The sequence below is a fragment of the Mirounga angustirostris genome, unplaced genomic scaffold (assembly GCF_029215605.1).
Source record: "Mirounga angustirostris isolate CCGP_5_RB_7025 unplaced genomic scaffold, mMirAng1.0.hap1 SCAF_7, whole genome shotgun sequence".
Taxonomy (NCBI): domain Eukaryota; kingdom Metazoa; phylum Chordata; class Mammalia; order Carnivora; family Phocidae; genus Mirounga; species Mirounga angustirostris.
The window spans coordinates 35,416,105-35,441,471 of record NW_026991715.1 but is presented as its reverse complement, the minus strand read 5'-3'; the positions used below and the strand labels follow the sequence as shown (position 1 = coordinate 35,441,471).

General features: G+C 53.6%; 1 protein-coding gene across 6 annotated transcripts; it reads left to right on the top strand.

The window, feature by feature from the left end:
* Positions 1 to 417: 417 nt before the first annotated feature.
* ARAP3 (ArfGAP with RhoGAP domain, ankyrin repeat and PH domain 3) lies at positions 418 to 24,707 on the top strand. Of its 6 annotated transcripts, none has more exons than XM_064596022.1 (33): positions 770 to 909; positions 2,521 to 3,029; positions 3,146 to 3,207; positions 3,314 to 3,425; positions 6,693 to 6,893; positions 7,036 to 7,105; positions 7,361 to 7,481; positions 7,584 to 7,768; positions 7,873 to 7,979; positions 8,232 to 8,431; positions 8,529 to 8,614; positions 8,752 to 8,934; positions 9,079 to 9,214; positions 9,855 to 9,971; positions 10,415 to 10,562; positions 10,671 to 10,773; positions 12,595 to 12,814; positions 13,548 to 13,611; positions 14,293 to 14,456; positions 16,456 to 16,668; positions 16,945 to 17,050; positions 18,485 to 18,632; positions 18,977 to 19,045; positions 19,734 to 19,808; positions 19,904 to 20,018; positions 21,673 to 21,801; positions 21,887 to 22,020; positions 22,257 to 22,339; positions 22,436 to 22,471; positions 22,602 to 22,665; positions 22,754 to 22,891; positions 23,107 to 23,145; positions 23,668 to 24,707. In XM_064596022.1, exons 2-33 carry the CDS (start codon positions 2,740 to 2,742, stop codon positions 24,142 to 24,144), a joined length of 4,395 nt encoding a protein of 1,464 aa, XP_064452092.1. In that variant the 5' UTR covers positions 770 to 909; positions 2,521 to 2,739; the 3' UTR covers positions 24,145 to 24,707. The 6 variants fall into 6 exon arrangements, with proteins under 6 accessions (XP_064452089.1, XP_064452090.1, XP_064452086.1 ...); XM_064596017.1 differs by having other exon boundaries at positions 2,489 to 3,029; XM_064596018.1 differs by having other exon boundaries at positions 797 to 909; positions 2,927 to 3,029.
* Positions 24,708 to 25,367: the final 660 nt, after the last annotated feature.

Here is a 25,367-nt window from a genome sequence, read left to right as displayed (position 1 = left end):
GGGGTCCCAAGCAAGAGTGGGGAAGAGGAGAGGAGCCATTTCTCCTCAGGCAACCCCCCCGCCCCGGCAAAAAAAAAAAATTGCAGTAAGAGAATGAGGAGAAGGGGTTTCTCCCAAGGAAGAAAAGACTGCTTGCTGGGTCACCGTGCTTGCAGGCCACCAGGCTTGTCCTCAAAAAGACAGCCCCAAGCCCTGGTTTAGGAGTAGGAATGTTGCCTAGCTGACCTTCACCTCCGAGAAGAAACCTAGGCGTGGCCCTCGGGGAGGGAGAAGCAGATGGGGACTCCTCTGCTGGGCATCTGCCCCTCTTCCCCCACCTCCAATCGCTGGGCTGCTGCTGAAGGGCTCCCCAGCTTGGAAGGCTACGGCTATCCGTGACTTCTAGATGCTAGCTTCCGTCTTCCCATTAACAGGGTGCCAGGGCCCAGCCACCGTGCTGGGCGTCGGAGAGGGCCTGCCACCCTGGGGGCTTAAGGCCAACCCCTTGCCCTCCTCTTTTGTCACGACGGGGAGGGAACAGCAGATGGGATGCAAAGCCGTCCTCCACACAGCGCTCTCCTTTTTGCTCTGGCTCTACCCCTGTCCCACCTCCATTCTGGTCTCTGCCCCTTTGTCCCTCTCTCTGAGGCTGTCTTGGCCTCCAGCCCTGTTCCGGTCCCTTTCTCGGCCCCTAAGAGGGCAGAGCTGGCCAGGCCCCGAGATAAGCGCAGCGGTTGGGTAAGGAGCCCGAACCTTTTGAAGGCCGGCGCTTGCACAAGGAGTGGCCGGGGGGCCCGCGGAGGGAACCGGCCGGCGGGGCGGGGCCCGGCCCGTCGGGGGAGGGCTGAGGGGAGGCGGGGCCGGCGCGGCGCGGCCCGAGCCTCGGACGGCGCGACAGGCAGCGGGAGCGGACGGCGGCCGCGTAGTGAGGTGAGGACCCCCGCGCCCACGGGCCCCTGCTTCCCAGACTCCTCCCCGTCCCCTCCTCGAGGGCTCCCTCCGCGCCGGCGGCCCTCCCCTGCCCCCTCCCCGCCGCGACCCGCCCCTCCCTCCGGTGGCCCGGCCTCTGCCCCCTCCCTCCTTGCCCCCTCCCCTGTCGCAGCCCGCACTGCCCCGCGCTGCCCGGCCCGCCCCCGGCACTCCGGGCCCCGGCGCACCTCCCGGTTCCCAGTCCCGTGCCCTCGGATGGGTCTGAGTCACTGGGAAACTGGGCTCTGAGTCAGGCCCTAACAAGCTTGGGGATGGGGCCCAACTGCGGAGAGGCAGAGAGGCCAGAACTGATGCTGGGGCGAGAGGCCGTCCTGGTCAGAACCCCACAGAGAGCGACAGGGAGCAACAGGGAGGGAGCCTACCAGGCAGAGGCGGAGAGACAGAAATCTGGAGTTACATACAACTAAGGATCTAGTTGAAATTGGAGACTGAGGCAAGGAGAGGCTTAATGAGAGAGAGCAAAAGAAGGAGAGGAACAAAGATGGATTTAGGTAGAGGTGGGGACAGATGGAGTGCAGTAGAGATGGGGACAGGCAGAGGGAAAACTCCAGAGAGGCAGAATCTGAGATGGGTCCAGAGAATAGACCAGGGGCAGGGGCAGTTTGGCAGAATAGGGTAGAGCCTCAGAGACATGAGCCCAGTGGCATGGGCAGGGAACGGGAAGGCTCAGAAGAGGAAGACTGGGACAAAGCAGAGGTAGGGGGATGTCATTTCACACTTCTGAGTCCCCGCAGGGAGGATGCTCATGTGTGCATACACGTGTGTGAACATGCTGCAGGTTGGTGGAGTGGCCCAGTTCTCCATCCTATCCGCACTCCACCAAGTGGTCTCTTCCCAGGGCCAGGACCCTACTTGCTGAGACGAGTTAGGGCTCTCTGGGCAGCCTGACCAAGGCAGACAGGATGTGGGGGCGGCCAGGGCCGGAGGGACAGGAAGGAAGTCTGAGCAGAGACAATAGGTGGAAGGGGAGGAGGAACTGGGAAGGACAGGATTAGGATGGCCTGGACTTCAGCTCTGCAAACCAGGGGGAGTGGGGTCTGCACCTCCTCCCTCCTCCCTCCTCCCATGCGACAGCTGCCCTGTCCCCACCTTATGCCACATCATGGGGCCCCTCCTCCCCACCATCCCACTCCATTCTGCCCCTGCAGACTTCTCTCATCTTGTCCTATGCTTACTTGGTTGAGTATGCAGTAAAGCGAAGGCAGAGCTTTGATCCAGACCTAGGGTGGGCAGGAGCTTGGGGGCCAACACGTCTACCAACTTCTTGAGAACCTGGGGCAAGCCTCTTCCCTTCTCCGGGCCTCAGTGTCCTCACCTGCAAATGAAGGGATTCTCCTATAATAAGAAAGCCCTTTCTGATGTTCTGGGACGGCTCTTCCTCCAGACTGCCGGCCACTGGTCATTTTTCTTTGGAGGAAGGCTGGAGTCTGGTACCTATCCCCGGTCCAGGCCTCAGACTTTGGGACAGGGAGGGGGAATCTCAGCCTGAGCCCTCCCTTCACCCTGCCGCTCCCCCCAGCAATGGCCTGAGCCCCCATGGCTGCCCCTCAGGACCTGGACATCGCTGTGTGGCTGGCCACGGTGCACCTGGAGCAGTATGCAGACACGTTCCGGCGGCATGGCCTGGCCACGGCGGGTGCAGCCCGGGGCCTGGGCCACGAGGAGCTGAAGCAGTTGGGCATCAGCGCCACAGGGCACCGGAAACGCATTCTGCGCCTGCTGCAGGCCGGGGCTGCACAGGGCTCCCTGGATCCCCAGTCGGACGGTGCCATGGAGCCATCCCCCAGCGTAGCTCCCCAAGCCCAGCCCCCCAAGCCTGTGCCTAAGCCCAGGACAGTATTTGGTGGGCTCAGCGGCCCTACCACCACCCAAAGGCCTGGAGTGAGCCCAGCCCTCTGGAGACCAGACGTGCCCAGGAGCCCAGAGTCCAGCCCGAAGTCCCCTCCTCTCCCCGCAGCCTCCTCTGAGCAGACTTCAGTCTTGAATACTATGGAGATGATGCCCAATGCCATCTACTTTGGCCTGGACTTAAGAGGCGGGGCACAGACAGCTCAGGACATGTGAGTGGGGTTGGCTCCCTTGGGAGCCAGTGCTGGATGGGGGCAGGGAGGAGCAGGACGCGAGGCCTAGTCCGTTCTCCTCTCTCCCTTAATGATCACTAGACCTTTTCCCTCAGGGCCCCGGACAGCTCCCAGGCAGCTGCCCCCACCCCTGCCCTCCGGCCCACAACAGGCACAGGTAGGCGCGTTATCGTGGGTTCGGGGGAGCGGGACAGGGCCCTTCAGGACCCCAGACGCTGCCACCTGACCTCTTCTTCCTGTCTTCCCCACCCTCCCCCTGCCAGTGCACATCATGGACCCTGGCTGTCTGTACTATGGTGTCCAGCCTGTGGGCGTCCCAGGGCCACCCGACAGAAGAGAAGGCAGAGGTGTCTGTCAGGACAGGGCTGAACAAAGGTGAGTAGTCAGGAGGGTGGTGATGGCAGGAAGAGGGAAGCCTGAGGAGCTTGGTTGGTGGTGGCCATGTATCCAGTTATTCATTAGGGTACATTGAGTGTCCCCTGTGTGCCAGCCAGGTACTTAAGATACAGGAGGATTATGACAGACCCAGTCCCCTCCTCAGGCAGCTTGTGACTCAGTGGGCCAGACAGGCAATGAAACAAGCAGACAAACAAATGGGCATATGATTTAAAATAGGGAGAAGGGCTTTTCATGCTTTCATTTGGGAAATCTTTATTGAGCACTTACTGCATGCCAGATATTGTAGGTACTTAGGATAGATCAGAAATCCCTGCCCCTGTGGGGAGATAGTCAAATAACAATAGATACAATCAGTAAGTTACATCATATGTTAAAAGGCGGTAAGTGCCATGGAAAAAAACAGAGCGGGGTCAGAAGGCTGGGATGGAGCGAGGGGGAAGCGCCCTGCAGTTTTTCATTACGAGTTGCCAGAGTGTTAAGATGACACTTGAGCAAAATGAAGGGGGTGAAGGAGTTAGTCATGACAATATCTGGGAAAAAAGTGTCCCAGGAGGGGGGCGGTGGTGGTGGCCAGAATAGAGGCTTTCAGGGGGACCCAAGAGCCGCGACAAGGCCAGCAGGGCTGGGGCAGAGTGACCAGTGCAGGAAGAGTGGGAAGAAATGACGTCACAGTGGTAAAAGGGACCAGATCAGGTAGGACCTTGTAGGGACTTTCGCTTTGACTCTAAGTGAAATGGGAAGCCTTTGGGAGGGTTTTGACTTACATTTTAAGAACCCCTCTGGTCTCTATGTTGGGAACGGTGTGTAGGGGGCAAAAGCAAAGAGACCAGTGAGGAGGTGGTTGCAGTAATCTAGGTGAGACATCTCAGATGAGGATCACGGTAGTGGAGATGGTGAGAAATGGTTGGATTTGGGTTATATTTTAAAGGCAAACTATCCTAGGAAATTGGGGTGTGAGAAGAAAGAGCAGTCAAGAATGACATCAGGGATTTCAGGCTGAGCCTGCACTGTCCAGGGTGGTAGCCACTAACCACGTGTGATTACTGAACATGTGAAATGTGGCTAGTCTGAGTAAGATGTGCTGTAACTGTAAAACTACCAAATTTCAGACGCTTAGTGCGAAAAAAGCAATACTGGATGCGTGTAACAGAAGTAGACATAAATCATCTTACTTTTTATACAGATGACATAATAAAATGTTAATATTTTGGGTATGTTGGATTAAATAAAATATATTATTACAATTAGTTTCACCTGTTTCTTTTTATTTTTTTAACATGGCTGCTAGCAAATTGAAAATCACACATGTGGTTCTCACATTGGGTTCTGTTGGATAGCGCCATCTGAGCAACTGAAAGTTCCTGGAGTTGCTCTGTTCTGACATGGGGAAGGCTGTGTACAAAGCTTGGGGGGGTGGGGGGCGTGGGGAGATCAGGACTTCCATTTTGGGCGTGCTGAATTTGAGGTATATGTTATAAGCCTGAGAAGAGATGACAGATAGGCCATTGGATATACAAGTCTGGAGTTCGGGGGAGAGATCTGAATTTGCGGGTTGTCAGCCTCTAGGTGGGTGTATGTAGCTGTGAGTGCGTGTCGAGAGAGCAGAGGACCAGGATCAGAGTCCTGGCACACTCCAGTATCGAGAGGTTTGGGAGAAGAGGAAGAACCCGCAAAACAGACTGAAAAGGAATGGCTAGTGAAGGAAAAGGAAGACCTGGAGAATATGGTGTTAGAGGGGCCAAGTGAAGAAAGGAGGAGGCGGAGGTCAGCGGAGTCAAGTGCTGCTCAGAGGTCAAGGAAGATGAGGACTGAGAATTGGCCTCTGGAATTGACAACATGGAGGTCACCGAGGACCTTGACAAGGGATAGAGGTGAAAGCTGCATCGGAAGGGTCTCAGGAGATAACAGAAGGAGTTGGAATGTATAGACAACAATTTTGAGGAGTTTTTCTGCAGAAAAGAGCAGAGAGTTGAGTGGTTGATGATAGTGGAAATGGAGTCAGGAAATGTTTTTTGTAGGATGGAGTGTTACGTGTGTTTATAGGTGGATTGCAGTGATCTGGGAGAGAGGGAAAATTAGCTGCTGTAGAGGAGAGAAAGGGGAGAAAGTCTGGAGCAATGTCCTTGCATAGGTGAGAGGACAGTGCACAGAGGAGGGACTGGCTTCAGACAGAGATGTTTACGATGGTAGCAGAAGGAATGCAAAGTATGTGTGAAACTTGGTAGATGAGGCACTGTGAGTCTGTGGGGTTCTTGTCTGATTGCTTCAGTTTCTCAGTGAAGTAGAAAACAAAGAGGGTAGAGTGATGGTTCTCAACCTTAGCTGCACTACAGCCTGGGGAACTTTCAGAGCTAGAGATGCCTGGGCCCCACTCCCAGAAGACCATACTCAGGGGTCTAGTATGGGGCCCATATACCCGTATTTTAAGGTTTTGCAAGTGATTTTGTGCTACTGAGGTAAGGACTACTGGAAAGTGGCAGAGAATAATAGAGGACCTCCTGGGAAGATGGCCTAAGCAAAGACCTAACGGATGGGAAAAAGCAGACTGGGGAAGCATGTTCCAGGCAGAGGGAGCAGCATGTGCAAAGACTCTGAAAGAGAGAAGAGAATGTGGCTGAATGGTAGGAAGCAAAGGCGAGGGTGATGTAAGAAGAGGTCAGGGGATTGGCCGTGGGTCTCACTGTATAAGGTCTTGCAGCCCATGGTAAGGAATTTGGATTTATCCTAATTACAAATGGAAGTTATTGCAGGATTTCATGCGGGGGGGAGTGAAATGATCTCACTTGCATTTTTAAAAGAGCACTCTGATGGTGGTGGAAAAATGGGCGTCGGAGGGAGGGCCTGAGGGGAAGCAGGTAACCAGTTAGGCAGTTCATAGCACCCTGGTGAGAACCGACCGGAACTTGGTCCGGGGAGGGACGGTCAAGCCCTTTTTGGAGAAAAGATCAAGAAGACTTCTTGATTAGCTATTGGCGTCTGTGGCAGAGAGCCAGCTACGCAGCCCCTCCCCGACTTTTCTACCAAGTAACACTAATGGCAGAGGGCAGGGACTGAAATTGCTCTAATCAAAAATCTAAGTGTGCTCAGGGAAGAGACTCTGTGCCAATCTTTTGGGTTCCCAACCGCCCTTTTCCCCTGTTGAAAAGCGATCCAGTACCTGCCAGGCATTCTACGAAACACCGCAGGTGGGGATGTCCAGGGACCTGGGTCTAATGTGTGTTCCTCTGTCTTGCCCCACATGAGGCTCAGCAGGCAGGATCTGGAGGCACGGGAGGACGCTGGCTATGCCAGCCTTGAGCTGCCCGGGGATGCCACCCTCTCACCACCCACCCTGGACATGGAGACCAACGATGACCTCATTTCACCCTATGCCAGCTTCTCCTCCACAGCAGACCGCCCCACGCCGCTTCTCAGTGGCTGGCTAGACAAGCTCTCCCCTCAGGGGTGGGGCTGCTAGGGAGGGGAGGGAGGGGAGGGAGGCTGGGGGGAGGTGGGGGGGGGTCAGGTCCCAAGTGCTCCCAGACCCTAGGAGCCCCCCAGGATACAGCCTCCACTGCTCACTCATCTTGGCCCCTCCTGTCCCCAGAAACTACGTTTTCCAGAGGCGCTTTGTGCAGTTCAATGGGAGGAGTCTAATGTACTTTGGCAGCGATAAGGTGGGGGTCTGAGAGATGCTGTGTGGGGCCTGGGGACAGAGAGAGGGAGGGGGAGAGCTGAGGACTGGAAGATGGGAAGGCCGTGGTGGGGGGGGTCACCACATGACTGATGTCAGCATCTAAAGTAGCTCGCTAGCAGCTGTACCCCACTGCTTGTGACATGAATGCTGACCTCATTAAAAGCTGGTGCTGGCTCCTGGGTCAGCACACGTGGCTGAGCTTCTGTCCCTATGTGTCACTGGACTGTCTCTCCAGGATCCCTTCCCCAAGGGCGTGATCCCTCTGACTGCCATTGAGATGGCCCGCAGCAGCAAGGACAACAAGTTCCAGGTCATCACTGGCCAGAGGGTGTTCGTGTTTCGCACAGAGAGCGAGGGTGAGAATCAGGGCCCGCTGTGTCTGCTGTGTCCGGGTGGGGGCAGGAAGGCCGTGTGGGCACACGGCCCGCTGGCTCACCTGCCTCTCTGGCCCCCACCAGCCCAGCGGGACACATGGTGCTCCACGCTACAATCCTGCCTGAGGGAGCAGCGCCTGCTGGGCCACCCCCGGCCCCCTCAGCCACCCCGACCCCTCCGCACAGGCATGCTGGAGCTCCGCGGACACAAGGCCAAGGTTTTTGCCGCTTTGAGTCCTGGGGAGCTGGCGCTGTACAAGAGTGAGCAGGTGAGAAGGGCCGGGCCGGGGCCAAGGAGCCTGGCCTAGTCCATTCTGGCGCCTCACTGTGCCTGCTCCAACCACCCCCCCGCCCCCGCCACCATTCCCACCAGGCCTTTTCTTTGGGCATCGGGATCTGCTTCATTGAACTGCAAGGCTGCAGCGTCCGGGAGACCAAGAGTCGCAGCTTTGATCTGCTCACACCCCATCGCTGCTTCAGGTGGGGCCCAGACTGGCAGGAGGCAGGGCTGGGGGAGAGACTTTGCACGGAGGCACAGGGTGGGCAGAGGACTGGAGGCCTCTTCAGTAGGAGGCTCCCTGCACTGACGGGAGTCCAGTGAGCAGGGTCAAGGTCTCAGGAGGGTCTGGGCTGGCCCAGCGGTGGCTGTGGTGGCTCCTGCAGGAACGGCCAGTGGGATGGGACAGGTTGGAGGGGGTCTCCATGCCCACGGACTGGCTGTCCACCCCTCAGCTTCACAGCCGAGTCTGGGGGGGCTCGGCAGAGCTGGGCGGCCGCTCTGCAGGAAGCAGTAACCGAGACCCTGTCTGACTACGAGGTGGCTGAGAAAATCTGGTCCAATCGGGCAAACCGGCACTGTGCGGACTGTGGGGCCTCCCGCCCAGACTGGGCCGCTGTCAACCTGGGGGTGGTCATCTGCAAGCAGTGTGCAGGTGAGGGCCGGGGCCTCTCGCTGAAACAGGGAAAGGGAGGGGGGCGAGGGCAGGGGGCTCTGAGTATCTGTGCCACGTACCCTCCACACCCCAACAGGGCAGCACCGGGCCCTGGGTTCTGGGATCTCCAAGGTACAGAGCCTGAAGCTGGACACAAGTGTCTGGAGTAATGAGATAGTGCAGGTGAGGAGTCTGAAGAGGGAGAAAGTGGGAAGAGGGAGGGAGAGCACCCAAAAAAGGCCTTGGGCCCAGCTTGGGGGCAGGAATGTCTGAGACTCTTGAGTTCCTGTCACTTGCCTCTGCCCCTTGTCATCCTACAGTTGTTCATTGTTCTGGGAAATGATCGTGCCAACCGCTTCTGGGCAGGGGCACTACCCCTAGGCGAGGGGCTGCATCCAGATACAAGCCCTGGCCCCCGGGGAGAGTTCATCTCCCGGAAGTACCGGCTGGGTCTCTACCGGAAGCCCCACCCTCAGTATCCGGATCATAACCAGCTTCTCCAGGTAGGAGCTGATGGGGAGGAGGGCAGTCTCTAAGCCGAAATGCCTAGACTTGGGGTGCTGGGGGCTGTTTCTGATAACTGCAAGACTGTCCCCATGCTCTCAGGTTGGGTCTTGGGGCTGATAGAGGCCCTTCCCCCTCTGTAGGCACTGTGTGCAGCTGTGGCAGGACCCAACCTGCTGAAGAACATGACCCAGCTCCTCTGTGTTGAGGCCTCAGAGGGCGAGGAGCCCTGGTCCCCCTCAGCCCTCGATGGCAGCTTTCCTGGTCTCCTGCTCCCAGGTAATTCCCACAAGGGCCCCCTTTCTCACTCTCCAAGCATTCTCAGCCCTGACTTGTGCCTTGATGATTCCAGGAAGCCCCAAGTGTCCTCTTACTCAGGCCATCACAATAGCCCAGTCTGGGCAGTTCCCCAAACTTCTAGATCCCATGGGGTCTATTTCCTGATGTCATGAAATGACCAATGGTGGCCACTGCTTGGGGTGGATCTGGGTGCTTGAGGTGTTAGTGCTGGTCTACCCCTGACAAGGTCAACCCCTAAGTGAGGTCTCATCTCCCTGGGGGAAGTCTGATCATAGAAATGGTCATCTAAAGAGGCTTTCCTCCAGTGGTCAGGCCAGAGGGGCTGAGACACCTACAGGACGGCCCATGCTCGGAGGCCCCCACCCCTAGGTCGGCTCACTGGTGGCGACAGGCAGTGGGCAAGGGCTGGAGTCTCACTTCCTGCCACCCTCTTTTCTAATGTGGCTGGTGAGGGGTCCTGCTCCTACTCCAGCCGAGACCCCTCCGCAAGGCTTGATTTGGCCATGCTACCAGTGAAGTCGGGTCCCACTGTCCTCCTCAACCTGATCCTTTCCCCCAGGGGGCTCAGGCCATCCCACTGCGCTGCCCTGAACTGACTGACCACTTCTTCCCCTTGCAGACCCTTCCCCTGGTGTGTACAATGAGGTGGTGGTACCTGCCACTTACAGCAGCTTCCTGTACTGTGGTCCCATCAGCAGCAAAGCTGGACCCCCACCTCCTCGCAGGGGCCGGGATGGTGAGAGCGGAGCGGAGTGTGGGAGGAGATGGGGCAGAAACTGGAATGAGCAAGAGTGTAGCACAGAGGGCTGGAAAGAGCAAGCAGGGCCACACCCTGGCATGGGGGCTGGGTGCCGGGAGTGAGAGAGGGACCATGCCCAGTGGCAGCATTGGGAGATAGCCGCGAACTGTGCTGTGAAGTCAGACTGCCTGGGCCAAATCCCAGCTCTGCTACTTCCTACTAATGTGACTTGGGCAAGCTACTCAAACTCTGGGCCTCGGTCTCCCCATCTGCAAAAGAGAACTGAAAGTGCTACCCACCTCATAGGGTTGTTGTGAAGATTACATGAGATCATACATAGGCAGAGGGTGTGGCGTAGATGGAATAATTATCTGGTAAATGGGAATTATGATAGTAGGGACCGAGGTCTTCTGCCTGCTGACCATCAGCCTCCCCCTTAGCTCCCCCCAGGCTGTGGTGCGTGCTGAGAGCGGCTCTGGAAATGTTTGCATCAGAAAGCAGCCCTGAACCCCTCAGCCTCATCCAGCCCCAGGATGTTGTATGTTTGGGTGTGAGTCCCCCACCCACTGACCCAGGTGACCTCGACAGGTAACTGCGCCTTGTGCTCCCTGCACTCCTCCTTTGCCCTTCGTGATCCAAAGCCTGCCAGCCCCCTCTTGGTTCGCGTTCTCCTCCTTGACCTCACTTTCTCTCTAGGTTCCCCTTTTCCTTTGAGCTCATCCTCACCGGGGGGAGGATCCAGCATTTTGGCACAGATGGCGCTGATAGTCTAGAGGCCTGGACCAGTGCTGTGGGCAAGGTGAGCCAGCTGAGACCCCTCCCCAACAGCTCATGGTTTCCCTCTCCCCAGCTGCCCCTATCCTGCCCTCTCTTATTCCTACAGCCACTCCCACCACTGTCCACTGACAGCTCAGGTTAACAGCTGTGCTAGGACCAGGCACTAGCCACTCAATCTCTCATTTAACTTTCACAGCAACCCTCAGAGGAAAGGATTATCAATATTTCACATATAGGGAAACAGAGTCACAGAGGTTATGAAGTCACTTGGTCAAGGTCACAGAGCTAGGAGGCAGCAGAGCACAGGATCAGAAACAGACCTCTGTCTCCAAAGCTCATGGCCCAAACCTCACTGTGCTGGGCCTCCGCCCAAGAAAAGGCTGCCTCTAACACCCATTTCCCCACCCCACCCCCCAAGTTCTCCCAGTCCAGAGGGAAGGCTGCCTTTACATGCCCCAGCATCTCCATTCCCAGGCAAGCCAGTCTCCACCCTGCACCCTCTCTCTGGAGTTAAATGTTCATGCCCTAGAATCAGACATGCTGGGATCTGAGTCCTCCAACTCTCAGCCTCGTGAGCTTTTCCATAGGGATAGAGTGGGTGTACAAGACATGCCCTTCGGGGGGTGAGCATTAAGTGACACGTGAGGCCCGCACTGCTTGGCACACAGCAGGCCCTCCATCTGTGGGTGTTGAAATAGTAATGGTGATGAGGATGCCAGTCGCTTCCATCCTCACGCAGCTTTTCCCTCAGCCCTGCTCTACCGTCAGCTCATCCCACTGGCGCCCTCCTGACGGCCCGTCAGAACGTTGTGCGCCCTGGCGGGATTGCACTTCCTCCTTAGCCCTCTGAGCTGCCATGCTGCAGGGTGCCTAGTGACTTCCCATTACCAAAGTCCAAGGGCCTCCTCCTGGCCTCACCCGGTCGGCTCTGCAGCACGTGGCACTCCTCTGTGGGAAATGCTCACCTGCTCTCTGGCTTCTGACCCCACTCTCCTAGCTAGAGGAGTAGAACTCCCGCCAAGAAATTGTCTTCATGTCCTTTCAGGGCTCTGCCATGGCCCTCGAAGCACCATGCTCTCTCCTCTGATTGTCAGCTGCACTTTCCAGTAATGTAGCTCCTCCTTAAAGGCCGTGCTCCCCGAAGTGCAGTCTGCAGCCTGGGGCACCACACTGGCTCACCCTTTGTCGTGGCCTCTGGCAGGATAAGAACAGAACTTGAGAGTGAGCATTCAGAATCTTTCTTAGCAATGTAACAGAGTGACTTTAGGTGTAGAATAATTTCTTAAAGTGGGGCCTTATATTTTATGTTTCTTTTTAAATTTCACTTTGCTAGTAGTTTTGCGTTGTTTTGTTTTTGTTTTTTACTGGTTAGTAACAGATTGGAATTTTGAATAAAAAAGGAAAGAAGAACCCCTTGTTCCTTCCCCACGGGTGGTTGGGGAAGCACTCCTTTGGGACCACCTCAAACACTTGTTTCTCCACAAAGCCTCCCCTGGCCGCTTACGATGCTGGGATTTCCCAGGGCATCATGACTCTTCAGTTACAGCATTGTGACTCCCTATTCCTTCTGGCTCCGACATCCTGCAAAGGGCAGAAGGTCTTCTCTGTGTTGGCCAGAGCAAATTAAATTGAACTGAATTTCTTTCCTGTCTTTCTCCATCCATCTCCTGTTTCCTTGGGTCTTTCTTCTGCTCTCTCCTGATTCCTTTTCATTCCTCTCTTTCTTCTGCTTTCTCTTCATGTCTTTCCTTATCCTTCTCACTCTTATTTCACGCCGCCCCCCCCCCCATCTTGTCTCTTTCCCCACCCTCCTTGTTGCCCGTGTTCTCCTTTTGCCTCCCAGTGGTTCTCCCCGCTGAGCTGCCACCAGCTGTTGGGTCCCGGGCTGCTGCGGCTGGGCCGCCTGTGGCTGCGCTCTCCCACCCATTCAGCCCTGGCCCCTGGCCTCTGGCTGTCAGGGTTCGGACTTCTTCGTGGTGACCACCTCTTCCTGTGTCCAGCACCGGGCCCTGGCCCGCCAGCCCCCGAGGACATGGTGCATCTGCGGCGGCTACAGGAAATCAGTGAGCAGGGGTGGGGACGGGGATGAAAGGTGGCCATGGGGTAGGGGGCAGTGGACCTTCATCTATTTGGGGTCCCTATGGGAAGCAGCAGAACATAGTGGATTCAGGCACAAGCTCTGGAGTCAGACTGCCCAGATACAGACCCCCATCTCTATCACTTCCTAGCTATGTGACCTTGGACAAGTTACTTAGCCTTTCTGTGCCTTATTTTCCTCATCTTTACAATGGGCATGATAAAAGAGTTGTAAGTTTCAAATAAGGTAATGCATGTAAAGCACTTATCACAGAGCCTGGCAGAAGGTATCTTATTAGTGTTTATTTATTTTTATTTTTTTATTAGTGTTTAATAAATGTTATATGTTATTAATGTTACTGTTAGTATTATTTGGGGTCACTTGCTGGTTAGAGACTGGGAAAGGGGACTGGGTACTCTCACTTCTTCCTCAAAGAGGAACAGTGTGGGATAATATTGGAAGGCTTTGGAGACAAGAGACCTGAGTTCAAGCTCAGCTTTGCCATTATATAACAAGTAAAGAGACAAGAAACTTAACCTCTCTGAGCATTAATGTGTCACCTGTAAAATGGGGATAATAGTATGTAACTTATAGGATTTAATGCAACATTGTTTGTAAGGCTCCTAGTCTGGCACCTACATACATTAAATACTTAGTGACTTATTTGTCACTATGATGAAGACAATTATGATGATAATGTCTGATGATTCTTCTCCCAGGTGTGGTTTCAGCAGCTGACACCCCAGACAAGAAGGAGCATTTGGTCCTGGTGGAGACAGGAAGGTAACTGTTACCCCAATCCTTGACCCTGGCGTCCCTCTTTCGAGAGCTCAGCCCCCACCTTCCACCCTGGTCTGCTGGACCACTGCCCAATTCCTCTAATTCGCCTGCCTACTGGGCGCCTGGGTGGTCCAGTCGGTTGGGCGTCTGACTTCAGCTTGGGTCTTGGTCTTGGGGTCCTGGGATTGAGCCCTGCGTCAGTCTCTGTGCTCAACAGGGAGTCGGCTTGTCCCTCTCCCTCTACCCCTCCCCCTGCATGTGCATGCTCTCTTTCCCTCTCTCTCTCAAATAAATAGATAAAATCTTAAAAAAAAAAAAGCGGGGGGTGCCTGGGTGGCTCAGTCGTTAAGCGTCTGCCTTCGGCTCAGGTCATGATCCCGGGGTCCTGGCATCGAACCCCACATGAGGCTCCCTGCTCCGTGGGAGGCCTGCTTCTCCCTCTCCCACTGCCCCTGCTTGTGTTCCCTCTCTCGCTGTCAAATAAATAAATAAAATCTTTAAAAAAAAAAAAAAGGGAAAGGAAAGAAAAAAGAAAAGAAAAATTCACCTTCAGGGGCCCCATCTGGGCTGAATGTTGCTGCCCCCTGCTGGTGGCTCTGAGAAGTCTGGTCCTTGTGATCCTGGGCCTCTTAACTTCAAAGGACCCTCTGGAGCTGGCTCTGACTCAGGCCTCTCGGGTCCCAGGACCCTGTATTTGCAGGGGGAGGGCCGGCTGGATTTCTCAGCATGGAATGCAGCCATTGAGGGGGCAGCCGGCGGTGGCGGCACAGGGCTGCAGGAGCAGCAGATGAGCCGGGGTGACATCCCCATCATCGTGGATGCCTGCATCAGTTTTGTCACCCAGCATGGTGAGTGGGTACTGGCCAATACTGAGCCAGCAGGGGATGGGGGACATGGGCACAGCCAGAGGGTGTGATCTGCCTACAAGAGCTTTGCCTCCAGAGACCACAGCCTAACAGCAACCTGCTGTATCTCCCTTGGCAAGCTGCTTTACCTTCTGAGCCTCAGCTCTCCCTTCTGTGGAATGGGACTACTAGCAGACCTCATTTTCTAGGATAGTTGTGATAGTAAGATGACATATGTAAAGCTTTTAGCACAGCCCCTGGCAGGTAGTAAGTGTTCCAAGGTAGCTGTTGATGGGGGCGTGGGTGTGGAGGGAGAGCAGCACTGAAATAGGACTGGAGAGCCACAGAGAACAAAGAGAGGGCAGCTACAAGGCAAGAGCCAAGCTGTGCAGTGAAAACCTTCCACTTTGTGGAAGATGTCACCGATACACTCAAACACTTCTTTCGAGAGCTCGATGACCCTGGGCAGTGGTGAGCAGAGATGCTCAGTGGAGCAGAATTATTCTGTACAGGAGTTTTTCCAGGCATAAAAGATCAGCTGTGCAAGTGGTTCCCAGAATTCTTTGTGACTTTTTGGCCTCTGCTTTTTTTCTCCAGCCCAAGGGAGGACCAAGTAGAATCTAACTCCTTGGCGAGCCCCCTTTTCAGAAGGCTGGACTCTTGAGAAGGAAAATTCATGGAAAACCAAGGAAGGCAGTAAAGGGCAAAAAAGGCACATCCATGAACTACAAATAGTTGTGCTTACAGCGTGGACAGTGGTTAGTCAGTGGCTAGTGACATTCTCCACACCTTGGTAGTAGTCTCATGCCATGGCTACCCCCACTCCCTAGATCCCATCCTCCCCATGGCTACCCCCACTCCCTAGATCCCATCCTCATCTCAGTCTCCCTCATGTCCAAAGGAGGAATGAAGTCAGAGGTCCAGGGAAGAGCCCTGGAGAAGGAGTATGGGTGTTCACACCGCCACTCGTCATTCAGCAGATGCTTACTGAGCGGCTCCCGTGCGCCAGACACTGGACATATAGCAGTGAAGAGGGAAGGTTCTATGAAGCTCAGGGACTAGCGGGAGAGATGGGTAATAAATGAGAAAAATCAGTCAGTTCTTGTTATTCACGGCAGTTTTGTTCTATGAACTTACTGCAAACACTGAATTAATGAATCCTAAATCCTTGCCCCAGTGGAAATACAGGGTTAGGTTCCTGGGAGCTTCTGGTCACCTTCTCATCAAGTGATCAACATGTAACCTTGTTTGAAGTGTGTTTCTGTTTAAAGACACTTTATTTAACATATATTTGTGATCTGTTAACTTTGAACTCACAGCCAACAGCAATGTAACTCATACAGGGGCAAAGCTTATCTGACACACATGTTCTCTCCATAAGGCACACACAGCCTTCCTGCGCTTAGTTAGCAACACTAGACAGCTCTTCAGCACTTCACTTGGGGGCCATTTTAAACAGTGAAACTACCCAAAAAAAGCACAAGAATGCAAAAAAACATGGTTCTATATATACCATGAAAACTACACTTGTTTACCATATGAGAGCTTTGCTGGGACTGCATCCAACAGGCAACTCAAATTCTTCTCCACTCTGCGCATGGTCACAAATGACTGGAAAAGTGCACCAAGTATTGATTTGGGGGTTACAAATAATTTTAGCAAGTAGATGAATCCACAGTGTGGAATTTGTGAATAGGGAGGATCAACTATAATGTAATTTGAGAGTGCTATTTCAAAATCAAAACAGTGAGGAGATAGAGAGTGATGGAGGCTATGTGTAATGTCATGGTTAGGGAAGGACTTTCTGAGCAGGACTTGAGCAGGGTCTTGAGAATCAAGACCATGGAAGCAGACTTCCTCCTCTCTGGCCCCCTTACCCCAAAAGTGATATAGCATGTGTGTGGGGGGGTAACAGATACTGTTTACTGGGTGGGTCGTTGGGTCTCTGGGCAGTGGTGAGCAGAGATGCTCAGTGGTGAGCAGAGATGCTGGCTGTTCTCAGGGCTCCAGCTGGAGGGCATATACCGGAAAGGGGGCGCCCGTGCCCGTAGCCTTCGGCTCCTGGCTGAATTCCGGCGGGATGCCCGGTCAGTGAAGCTCCGGCCAGGAGAGCACTTTGTGGAAGACGTCACCGATACACTCAAACGCTTCTTTCGAGAGCTTGATGACCCTGTGACCTCTGCACGGTTGTTGCCTCGCTGGAGGGAGGCTGCTGGTACTCCCAAGATCCCTAAGAACTCCTCACAGGCAACCAAGAGGCAACCTGGAACTCCACCTTCCCCCCAATCCCTGAGGCTGTTTTGTGGGATTTGACAGCTCTCCTCCCCAGTCCTCCCCTCCCCCCACCCCCACACCCCAGGATCACTCCGGGACTCAGCTTAGGTCAAGGTGGGAAGGGGGCAGAGAGACATCCATCCTGGGTTTGTTTCTCTAAAAATCCCTCCTTGCTCCCTTCCCTGATCCTCTCCACCCCTCCCCCATTCCATCCCAGAGCTACCCCAGAAGAATCAGCGCCTGGAGAAATACAAAGAAGTGATTGGCTGCTTGCCACAGGTCAACCGCCGCACATTGGCTACCCTCATCGGGCACCTCTATCGGTCAGTAGGGCCAGAACCCCTGCAGGCTCCTCACTGACCCTTTGTCACCTCTGTCCAACTCCCCACACACCCCATCCCCGCCACCTCACATTTATTCATTCATCCTGCAAACAGTTGTTAAGTGAAAGTGTCATAGCACAAACGTTCTGAGTGTGGACTCTGGGGTCAGGCAGACCTAGGCTTCACTCTGGCTCTACCATTCTAGTATGTGACTTTGGGTAAGTTATTTGCACTCTCTGAGCCTCAGTTTCCTCATTTGTAAAAGGAAGATGGTGTAATGAATAGTATCCACCTCCTAGGTGATGAGAGTTAAATGAGATAATCCCTATAAAATTCTTACCACATCTCTTGGCATGTAGGTAGTAAACATTCAGATATGGTGAGCAATCATTGTTATTTTGTTTTATTATTCTATGCCAGGCAAAGGGTTAGATGTAGGAGACACAAAGAAGAATAAGATGCAGATCTACCTTGATCAGCCTATTGGGGAGACAGGTCTTTAAATGATTCCAAGGTGAACCCTGGCTGTGTTGTACTGATTACTCTATATCACAAGGATGGGCCAACTATGGCCCATGGGCCAAATCCATCCAATTGTCTGTTTTTCTAAGTAAAGTTTTGTTGTGTTTGGTTTTTTTAAAGATTTTATTTATTTATTTGTCAGAGAGAGAGCACGCATAAGCAGGGTGAGCGGCAGGCAGAGGGAGAAGCAGGCTCCCTGCTGGACAGGGAGCCCGATGCGGGACTCGATCCCAGGACCCTGGGATCATGACCTGAGCCGAAGGCAGGTGCTTAACCAACTGAGCCACCCACGCGTCCCTACGTAAAGTTTTGTACAGGGGTGTCTGGGTGGCTCAGTCGGTTAAGCATCTGACTCTTGATTTTGGCTCAGGTCATGATCCCAGGGTCATGAGATCGAGCCCTACATCAGGCTCCCTGCTCAGAAGGGAGTTGGCTTGAGATTCTCTCTCTCTCCTTCTGCCCCTCCCCCCCGTACACTTGCGCTTTCTCTCTCTCTCTCAAATAAATAAACAAATCTTTAAAATAAATAAATAAATAAAGGTTTCTACATGAAGTGTAAAGGCACACCCATTCACGAATACAGTGTCTATGGCTTCTGTCATACTACAACAGTAGAACTGGTGAATTGCAACAAAGAATCTATGACCTACAAGCCTAAAATATTTACTGTCGTCCCTTTCCATAAAAAGCTTGCCGCCCCATGCTATATTTACAATCACCCATTCCTCATCTGTCTCTCCCCTAGACTGGGAGCTCCTTCAGGCCAGTGTTGTGTCTTACAACTGTATCCCAAGTGCTTAGCCCAGGGCCTGGCATACTGACTCAATAAGTATTTCCTGAATGAATGGACGCATCAACCAGTAGGTGAGCACAAGCTGCATCCCGCATGACCCGTGTCACACCCCTCTGCAGGGTACAAAAGTGTGCCGCTCTAAACCAGATGTGCACGCGGAACCTGGCCCTGCTGTTCGCACCCAGCGTGTTCCAGACGGATGGGCGGGGGGAACATGAGGTGCGGGTGCTGCAGGAGCTCATCGATGGCTACGTCTCTGTCTTTGATGTAAGCTCTCCCCAACCCTGACTGTAGTCCCTCTTCCTGGATTCTGGATCCTGCTCCCCGCCAAAAGCCCCCAGCCCAGACCTCTAAGGCCCTCTGCACCAAGAATCACCTCCCATAGCCCTGGGCCCCTCTATCCCATAACCTCACTCCAAATGCCCATGCCCCCTTGGTTCTTAGCTCTTCTCGCCTCTCATGCTCTCATACAGGTCTTCTGGTCTTGCAAACTCTTCCTGTTTCTCTCTTTTCCTAGCACCCCTCCCCCCACACCCTCCCTTGCCCTCCCCTCCCCACCCCACCCCCCACCTGCCCCACAATACACATGCTCCTTTTGGGCTCTTCCACAGATTGACTCTGACCAGGTAGCTCAGATTGACTTGGAGGTCAGTCTTATCACCACCTGGAAGGATGTACAGGTAACCTGTTCTGACCTTAGACTCTTGAGTAGGCCAGGAGGGGACATCAAGATAGGAAGGTGCCCTTCTGCTGCTGGACAATGGCCCTCAGCTTTCTGAGACACAGGGGAAACCCAAGGAGGGGAGTGCTTTGGGAAGAGGGGTTTGGTTTAGGATTTGCTCTATTTATTCCACCACGAGGATTCTTCATTACAAAATGACGGTAGAATACTTGGGTTAAAGGAAGAGTTAGCTAAGGTAGACAAAGCAGTGAGAATAATAGCAATAAATACGATAGCAAACAGCTAAGGACTTATCTTCCAAGCACCTATGATCTTACTTTAGTGTCACACAACTCCATGAGGTAGACAATTCCGTTTTTTCAAATAAAGAATCAGAGGCCTTGAGGGTCACTTATTCAAAGTCCTACTGTAGCGAGTGGCAGAGTTGGAACCCAGAGAATCTGACCTTAAACCTGTCCTTCCAAGCATATGCTGCACTGCCTTGGGAAGCACTCATGCAGCCTGAAGATGCAGTTCCACCTCTCCTGGGATTCTCGCTTTTAAGGGCCTGAGCCACATTGGGGATGGGGGTAGGAGGAGACTTTTATGGAGGGGGGGAGTGTTTAGCAGGCAACATAAGGAGTCCTCTGACCTTGATTTTTTGCATCCTCTTGTGTCCTCCTGACTTCTTTACCCCTTCCCCTCAGCTGTCCCAGGCTGGAGACCTCATCATGGAGGTTTATATAGAACAGCAGCTCCCAGACAACTGTGTCACCCTAAAGGTCAGTCCTGAGGGGACTGGAGGGGAGATGAGAGGATGGGGGGCAGGGTTAGTGGACTGACCAGCATGGGTCCTCTGCTCTTGCCCTGACCCCAGGTGTCTCCGACACTGACTGCTGAGGAGCTGACTAACCAGGTATTGGAGATGAGGGGGACAGAGGCTGGGATGGACTTGTGGGTGACATTTGAGATTCGTGAGCACGGGGAACTTGGTGAGCATGACCACGTGTGTGTGCATTCACATGTGATAGGGGGAGTCAAAGTCACCAATGTTTTCTGTGTTACCAGATACAGTGACACTGTCCTCGTGCATGTGAAGGGACAGTCTACACTGTTGACCACTCCCTCTTTCTCAGTACTCTCTTCTTTCTTGACTTTTGTGGACCCCACAAATCCTTGGTTTCCCTTCCTCCCCAAAGAAGGCTTTTCTTCCTCCTTTGCCTATATTCCAAATATTGGAAGGACCCAGAGTTCAACCCCGGACGCTTTTCCTTTCTCTATCTACATTTCTCCTTGGATGACTCATCCACTCCAATGGCTTTAAATGCTATTAATAAGCTGGGTCTCTGGCCCTGACCTCTCCTCCAAGCCCCAGACTCACATATCCAGCTGTCTACTGCACATCTCCACTTGCATGTCTCACAAGCATCTCTAATTTACTTTTATTATTATTTTTTATTGGGGGAGGGGCAAAGGGAGAGAAAGAATCCTAAGCAGGCTCCACTGGGTGTGGAGCCTGATGCGGGGCTCAATCTCACGACCCTGAGATCATGACCTGGGCCGAAATAGAGAGTCGGACGCTTAACCGACTGAGCCACGCAGGCACCCCAAGCATCTCTAATTTAAAATATGCAACACTGAATTCAATTTCCAGACCTTTCGCCTAACAAAAAGCCTAGGCCATTTTCCAGTTTTCCCTAACTCAGTCGGTGGCCCCTCCATTCACCCAGTTATCAAGACCAAAAACCTGAGAGTGCTCCTTTCCTTCCACTTCACACCTAACCCAACCAAGAGGTCCTGTTGATTCTATTAGAATCTGTAGCTTCTCCCCATTTCCACCATTCCCATCACCCAGATCGAAGTCACCGCTATCTTTCTGCACCCAACATTAACCACTAAAATGTGCAGCCCCAGAAAAGGAATAGCTGGCCAGTGTTCCCTTCTTGCCTCCCGACATTCCATTTTCCACACAACAGTCAACGCGCATTTCAGACATAAATCAGATCATGCCATTACCTTCCAATGGCTTCCCATCGAATTTCAAATAAAATTCAAATTCCTTATTATGGCTCACAGACCCCGAATGTCTGGCCCTTGCCTATTTCTTGGACCTCATCTCACATAACTCATTCTCTGTGCTTGAGCCATGTCAGCTGTTTTTCAAACACATCTTTCTTGACTCAGGGCCTTTATTCCTGCGTTGGGTCATGCCTGAAATCTTCTTCCCCCGATCTTAGCATGGCTTGTTCTTCTTCCTCCTCCAGGCCCCAATTTCAGCTTCAAATGCCCCCTTCTCAAAAACCTTGCCCAGTCATCACTCTGCCCCAGTAGTTGCCCTCCTACTCTCTCTCAGCTTCTTACTGTTTCTTTCAAAGCATTTAATTCCCTGCAATTCTTTGGTTTACTTACCTGTGTACTGTCTACTCCCTCACTTTGCTGTGGGCTTTGTGAAGGTAGGCCATGGGTTTTCGTGCTCACCATCATATCCCCAGGGCCAGCAATGCCCGGAATAGAGTTGGTCTTTAGATAAATACCTGTGGCTGGGCTGTGGAATGGACAAACGAATGTGGCTGGTGGGAAAGGAGCTGGAGGCTCCAGGGTGTGGATGGATATTCTGGTTGATAGCACCCCTACTTTACTCCTTAGAGCGGCCACTGCACCCCAAGGAAAGGGTCCTCGAGCAGGCCCTTCAATGGTGCCAGCTTCCAGAGCCCTGCTCGGCCTCCTTGCTCTTGAGAAAAGTCTCCCTGGCCCAGGCCGGCTGCCTCTTCACAGGTGAACCTCCTTCTTCAGCCCAGCACCCCCATGCCCAGGCCTACGCCCCAGGACCTGCCACCCAGTGTTGCCTGTTTGTGCCCAGGTATCCGGCGTGAGAGCCCAAGGGTGGGTCTGTTGCGGTGTCGGGAGGAGCCGCCCCGCTTACTGGGAAACCGCTTCCAGGAGAGGTTCTTTCTGCTGCGTGGGCGCTGCTTGCTGCTGCTCAAGGAAAAGAAGGTGAGATGCTGGGGGGGGGGGGGGGGGGGGGCAGATGCTGGCGGCCCCGGGGGAGCAGCTATGAATGCACCAACCTTCACACCCCACAGCCCATGTGCTTCTCGATCTCAGGGCTGCCCTGGTCCTTTGACCTCTGTGACCCTGTCATCACATAACCTAGCGCTTCCATGACCTCTTGACCTGACTGTGATCCTTCTCTCACCTCTTGACCTCACTGACTGCCTTCTTGTTCTCAGAGCTCTAAACCAGAACGAGAGTGGCCTTTGGAAGGTTCCAAGGTCTACCTGGGAATCCGAAAGAAGTTAAAGCCTCCAACACCGTGAGTTTTCTCCCCCAGCCCACATTTCTAGGGCCTTCCTGCCATCACCCCTCCAGCCTTTCTAATCACCCATCTCTGTTCTCCTTTGCCTCCTAGGTGGGGCTTCACATTGATACTGGAGAAGATGCACCTGTGAGTACCTCTCGGCCTGGCTTCTCTGGCCCAGCCCTGCACCCTGTCCTCTACCTCCCTACTTTTTCTATCCTCCATCCCTATAGCGACAACCCCTCCTCTCTGGCTAATTCCCCTCTGATACCCCCAGCTACCTGTCCTGCACTGACGAGGATGAGATGTGGGACTGGACCACCAGCATCCTCAAAGCCCAGGTGAGGGGAAGGAAAAAGCTGAGGATGAGGTCAGAGGTCCCAGCTGTAGTCCCACGTCCACTGTGCCAACTCCTTACTCTCCCGCCAGCATGATGACCAGCAGCCAGTGGTCTTACGACGCCATTCCTCCTCTGACCTTGCCCGTCAGAAGTTTGGCACCATGCCTTTGCTGCCCATCAGAGGAGATGACAGTGGGGCCACCCTCCTCTCTGCCAATCAGACCCTGGTGAGGCTCTCCCCCCTGCCCCCGGCCTGCTGCTGTGCCCTCCTGAATCCTGCCCATGTCCTTGTCACCCTGCAGGTGGGAGTGGTGTGCCTGCCAGCCTGGTGCCCCCCTCTGCCTTCTCTGTGCCCCCACTCCCCACCCCTGCCTTCTGTTGCCAGGCCTCACTGTGTCTCTGTGTCTCTCCCTCCCCTCATCCCCATCCCACCTGTGCCCAGCGGCGGCTTCACAACCGGAGGACCCTGTCCATGTTCTTTGTGAGTACTGTACCTGTCTCAGCTTTGTGCCACCAGGCCTGTGTTCCTCTGTGCTGCCTGAACCCATGTGCCCTCTGTATTTGTTCTGCAGCAGGCCATCTGTGTGTGTGTGTGTGTGTGTGTGTGAGAGAGAGAGAGAGAGAGAGAGAGTATTGTGAGGGGTGAGAAGGAATGAGGAAAATGAGGCATGGTAGGATATGATAAGGAAAAGGGAAAGTGGTCATAAGATCTGAGAAATAGAAGGAAAGTGGTTAAGTGAACGCATTTTGGAGTCAGATAGACCTGGGCTGAAGCCCCAGTTCTACCATTTACTCACTGTGTGATCTTGGGCAACTTACTTAACCCCTCTGCACCTCGCTTCACTCACCTGCAGTGTAACCCATCACACAGAGTTGTTTTGATATCATACATGAAAAGTATTTTACAGCATCTGGCCCAGAGGAAGAGCTCAATAAACGTTAGCGATTAGCAATCCAGTAACTCTAACTTTGTGCCTGCATCATGCTACCCATTCCCATCCAGCCAATGAAGTCATCCCAGGGGTCTGTGGAGGAGCAAGAGGAACCAGAGGAGCCTGTCTATGAGGAGCCAGTGTATGAAGAAGTGGGGGCCTTCCCCGAGCTGACCAAGGACATCTCTACCCCCTTCTCCACAATAAGAGAAAAGACAGCCAACCCGGAGACCCCCCTCACCAGCCAGAGGTCCTTCGACAAACCCCTTTTTCCCAAGGCAGGTGGCCCGGGCCCAGAGGAGAGGCCACCTGAGCCCCCTCCTGGCCCCCCTTCAAAGAACAGCCCCCAGGCACATGGGTCCCTGGAGGAGCAGCTGCTCCAGGAGCTTAGCAGCCTCATCCTGAGGAAGGGAGAAACCACCATAGGCCTGGGCAGCCCCTCCCAGCCCTCCAGCCCCCAGTCCCCAAACCCCAATGGCCTTCTGGCACAGACTCCTGGCTTTCCCACCCAAACGTCCAGTTCACCCTCCAGCCAGCCGCTCACATGACCCTAAGATGAGTAGTCTGAAGGGGGAGGTAACCAGAGGACCCAAGCTCTCACCATGGCAGACACTGCTGGGAGCCTCCTCTGCTCTGGCTGGAAAGACTCTAGAATCCAGTGTGGTGCTATGGAAAGAGCACAGGACTGAGGGCTCTGGACTCTCCTGCCCAGAGAGGGTCAGATTATGGCCCCTCACTGAACCTCCACTCACTTACATGTACCATGAAGTCACTGAAATAAGGAGCCAGTGAAACACCAAAGTGTGTCTTAGAGCTGTAAGCCCCACATAATTTCCCTCAACAAGAGTAACTCCTACTTTATATATTTGATATGTAGGAGTTCTGTGAGAGATTTTGTGTTTGAAAGGAATGGTCTTACAGCATTAAAGAAAAAAAAAAAAAAGATTTGGAAGCCAGAGAGCTAAATGATCTCCAAGTCTATCCTACCCCACCTCCTACATTTGGGGACTACACTGAAGACCTAGAGTGTGGAGGTTGATTGGGGTTGGGAGCTGGGGCAAAGAGGGGCCAAAAAGGATGTGTCACTGTTAATAAATCTTGGAACCAAAAAGCTATTATTGTTTCATTCATTCATTTAACAAATATGTATTGAATACCTAATTAGGTCTCAGGTATTCAGGATGAAGTTTGAACAAAATAGATGGGTCCTGGGGGGCCTGGGTGGCTCAGTCGGTTAAGCCTTTGGCTCAAATCATGATCACAAGGTCCTGGGATTGAGCCCTGCAGCCCCACATTGGGCTCCTTGCTTCTCCCTCTCCCTCTGCTGCTCCCCCTGCTTGTGCTCTCTCGTGCTCTCTCTGTCAAATAAACAAATCTTAAAATCTTAAAATCTTAAAAAAAAATAGATGGGTCCTGCTTTTATGGAGATTCCACTGTAGAGGGGGAACAGAAGACAGAAAATACACAAATTAATTCAGTGCCGTGAAGAAATCAAACCAAAATGATGTGCTTGTGGAGGTGGCCTTTAGGCTGGGAAGGCCTCTGTGAAGAGTTAAAGAAGCCAGACATGTGGAGTGCTGGGAGAAGGAGCACTCCAGAAGAAGAGGGAAAGCCTCAAGCATGAAGGCTCTGCAGTGGGAAGAGACTTGGCCTGTTGGGGAAACAGAAAGGAGGCTGGAGTGGCTGAAGCATAGCGAGTGGGGAGTCAGAGAAGAGTATGGGCTAAAAGGGGAAAGACTGGCAGGGGCCAATAATGCACAGCCTTATAGGC

Excerpts from the sequence above, each read along its gene's own strand:
- ARAP3 (XM_064596016.1), top strand. The coding sequence starts at position 529 with ATGCAAAGCCGTCCTCCACACAGCGCTCTCCTTTTTGCTCTGGCTCTA. Across the intron at positions 14,457-16,455 it reads CAGTTTTGTCACCCAGCATG|GGCTCCAGCTGGAGGGCATA; the intron begins GTGAGTGGGTAC and ends GGCTGTTCTCAG. Across the intron at positions 20,019-21,672 it reads TCGTGAGCACGGGGAACTTG|AGCGGCCACTGCACCCCAAG; the intron begins GTGAGCATGACC and ends TTTACTCCTTAG.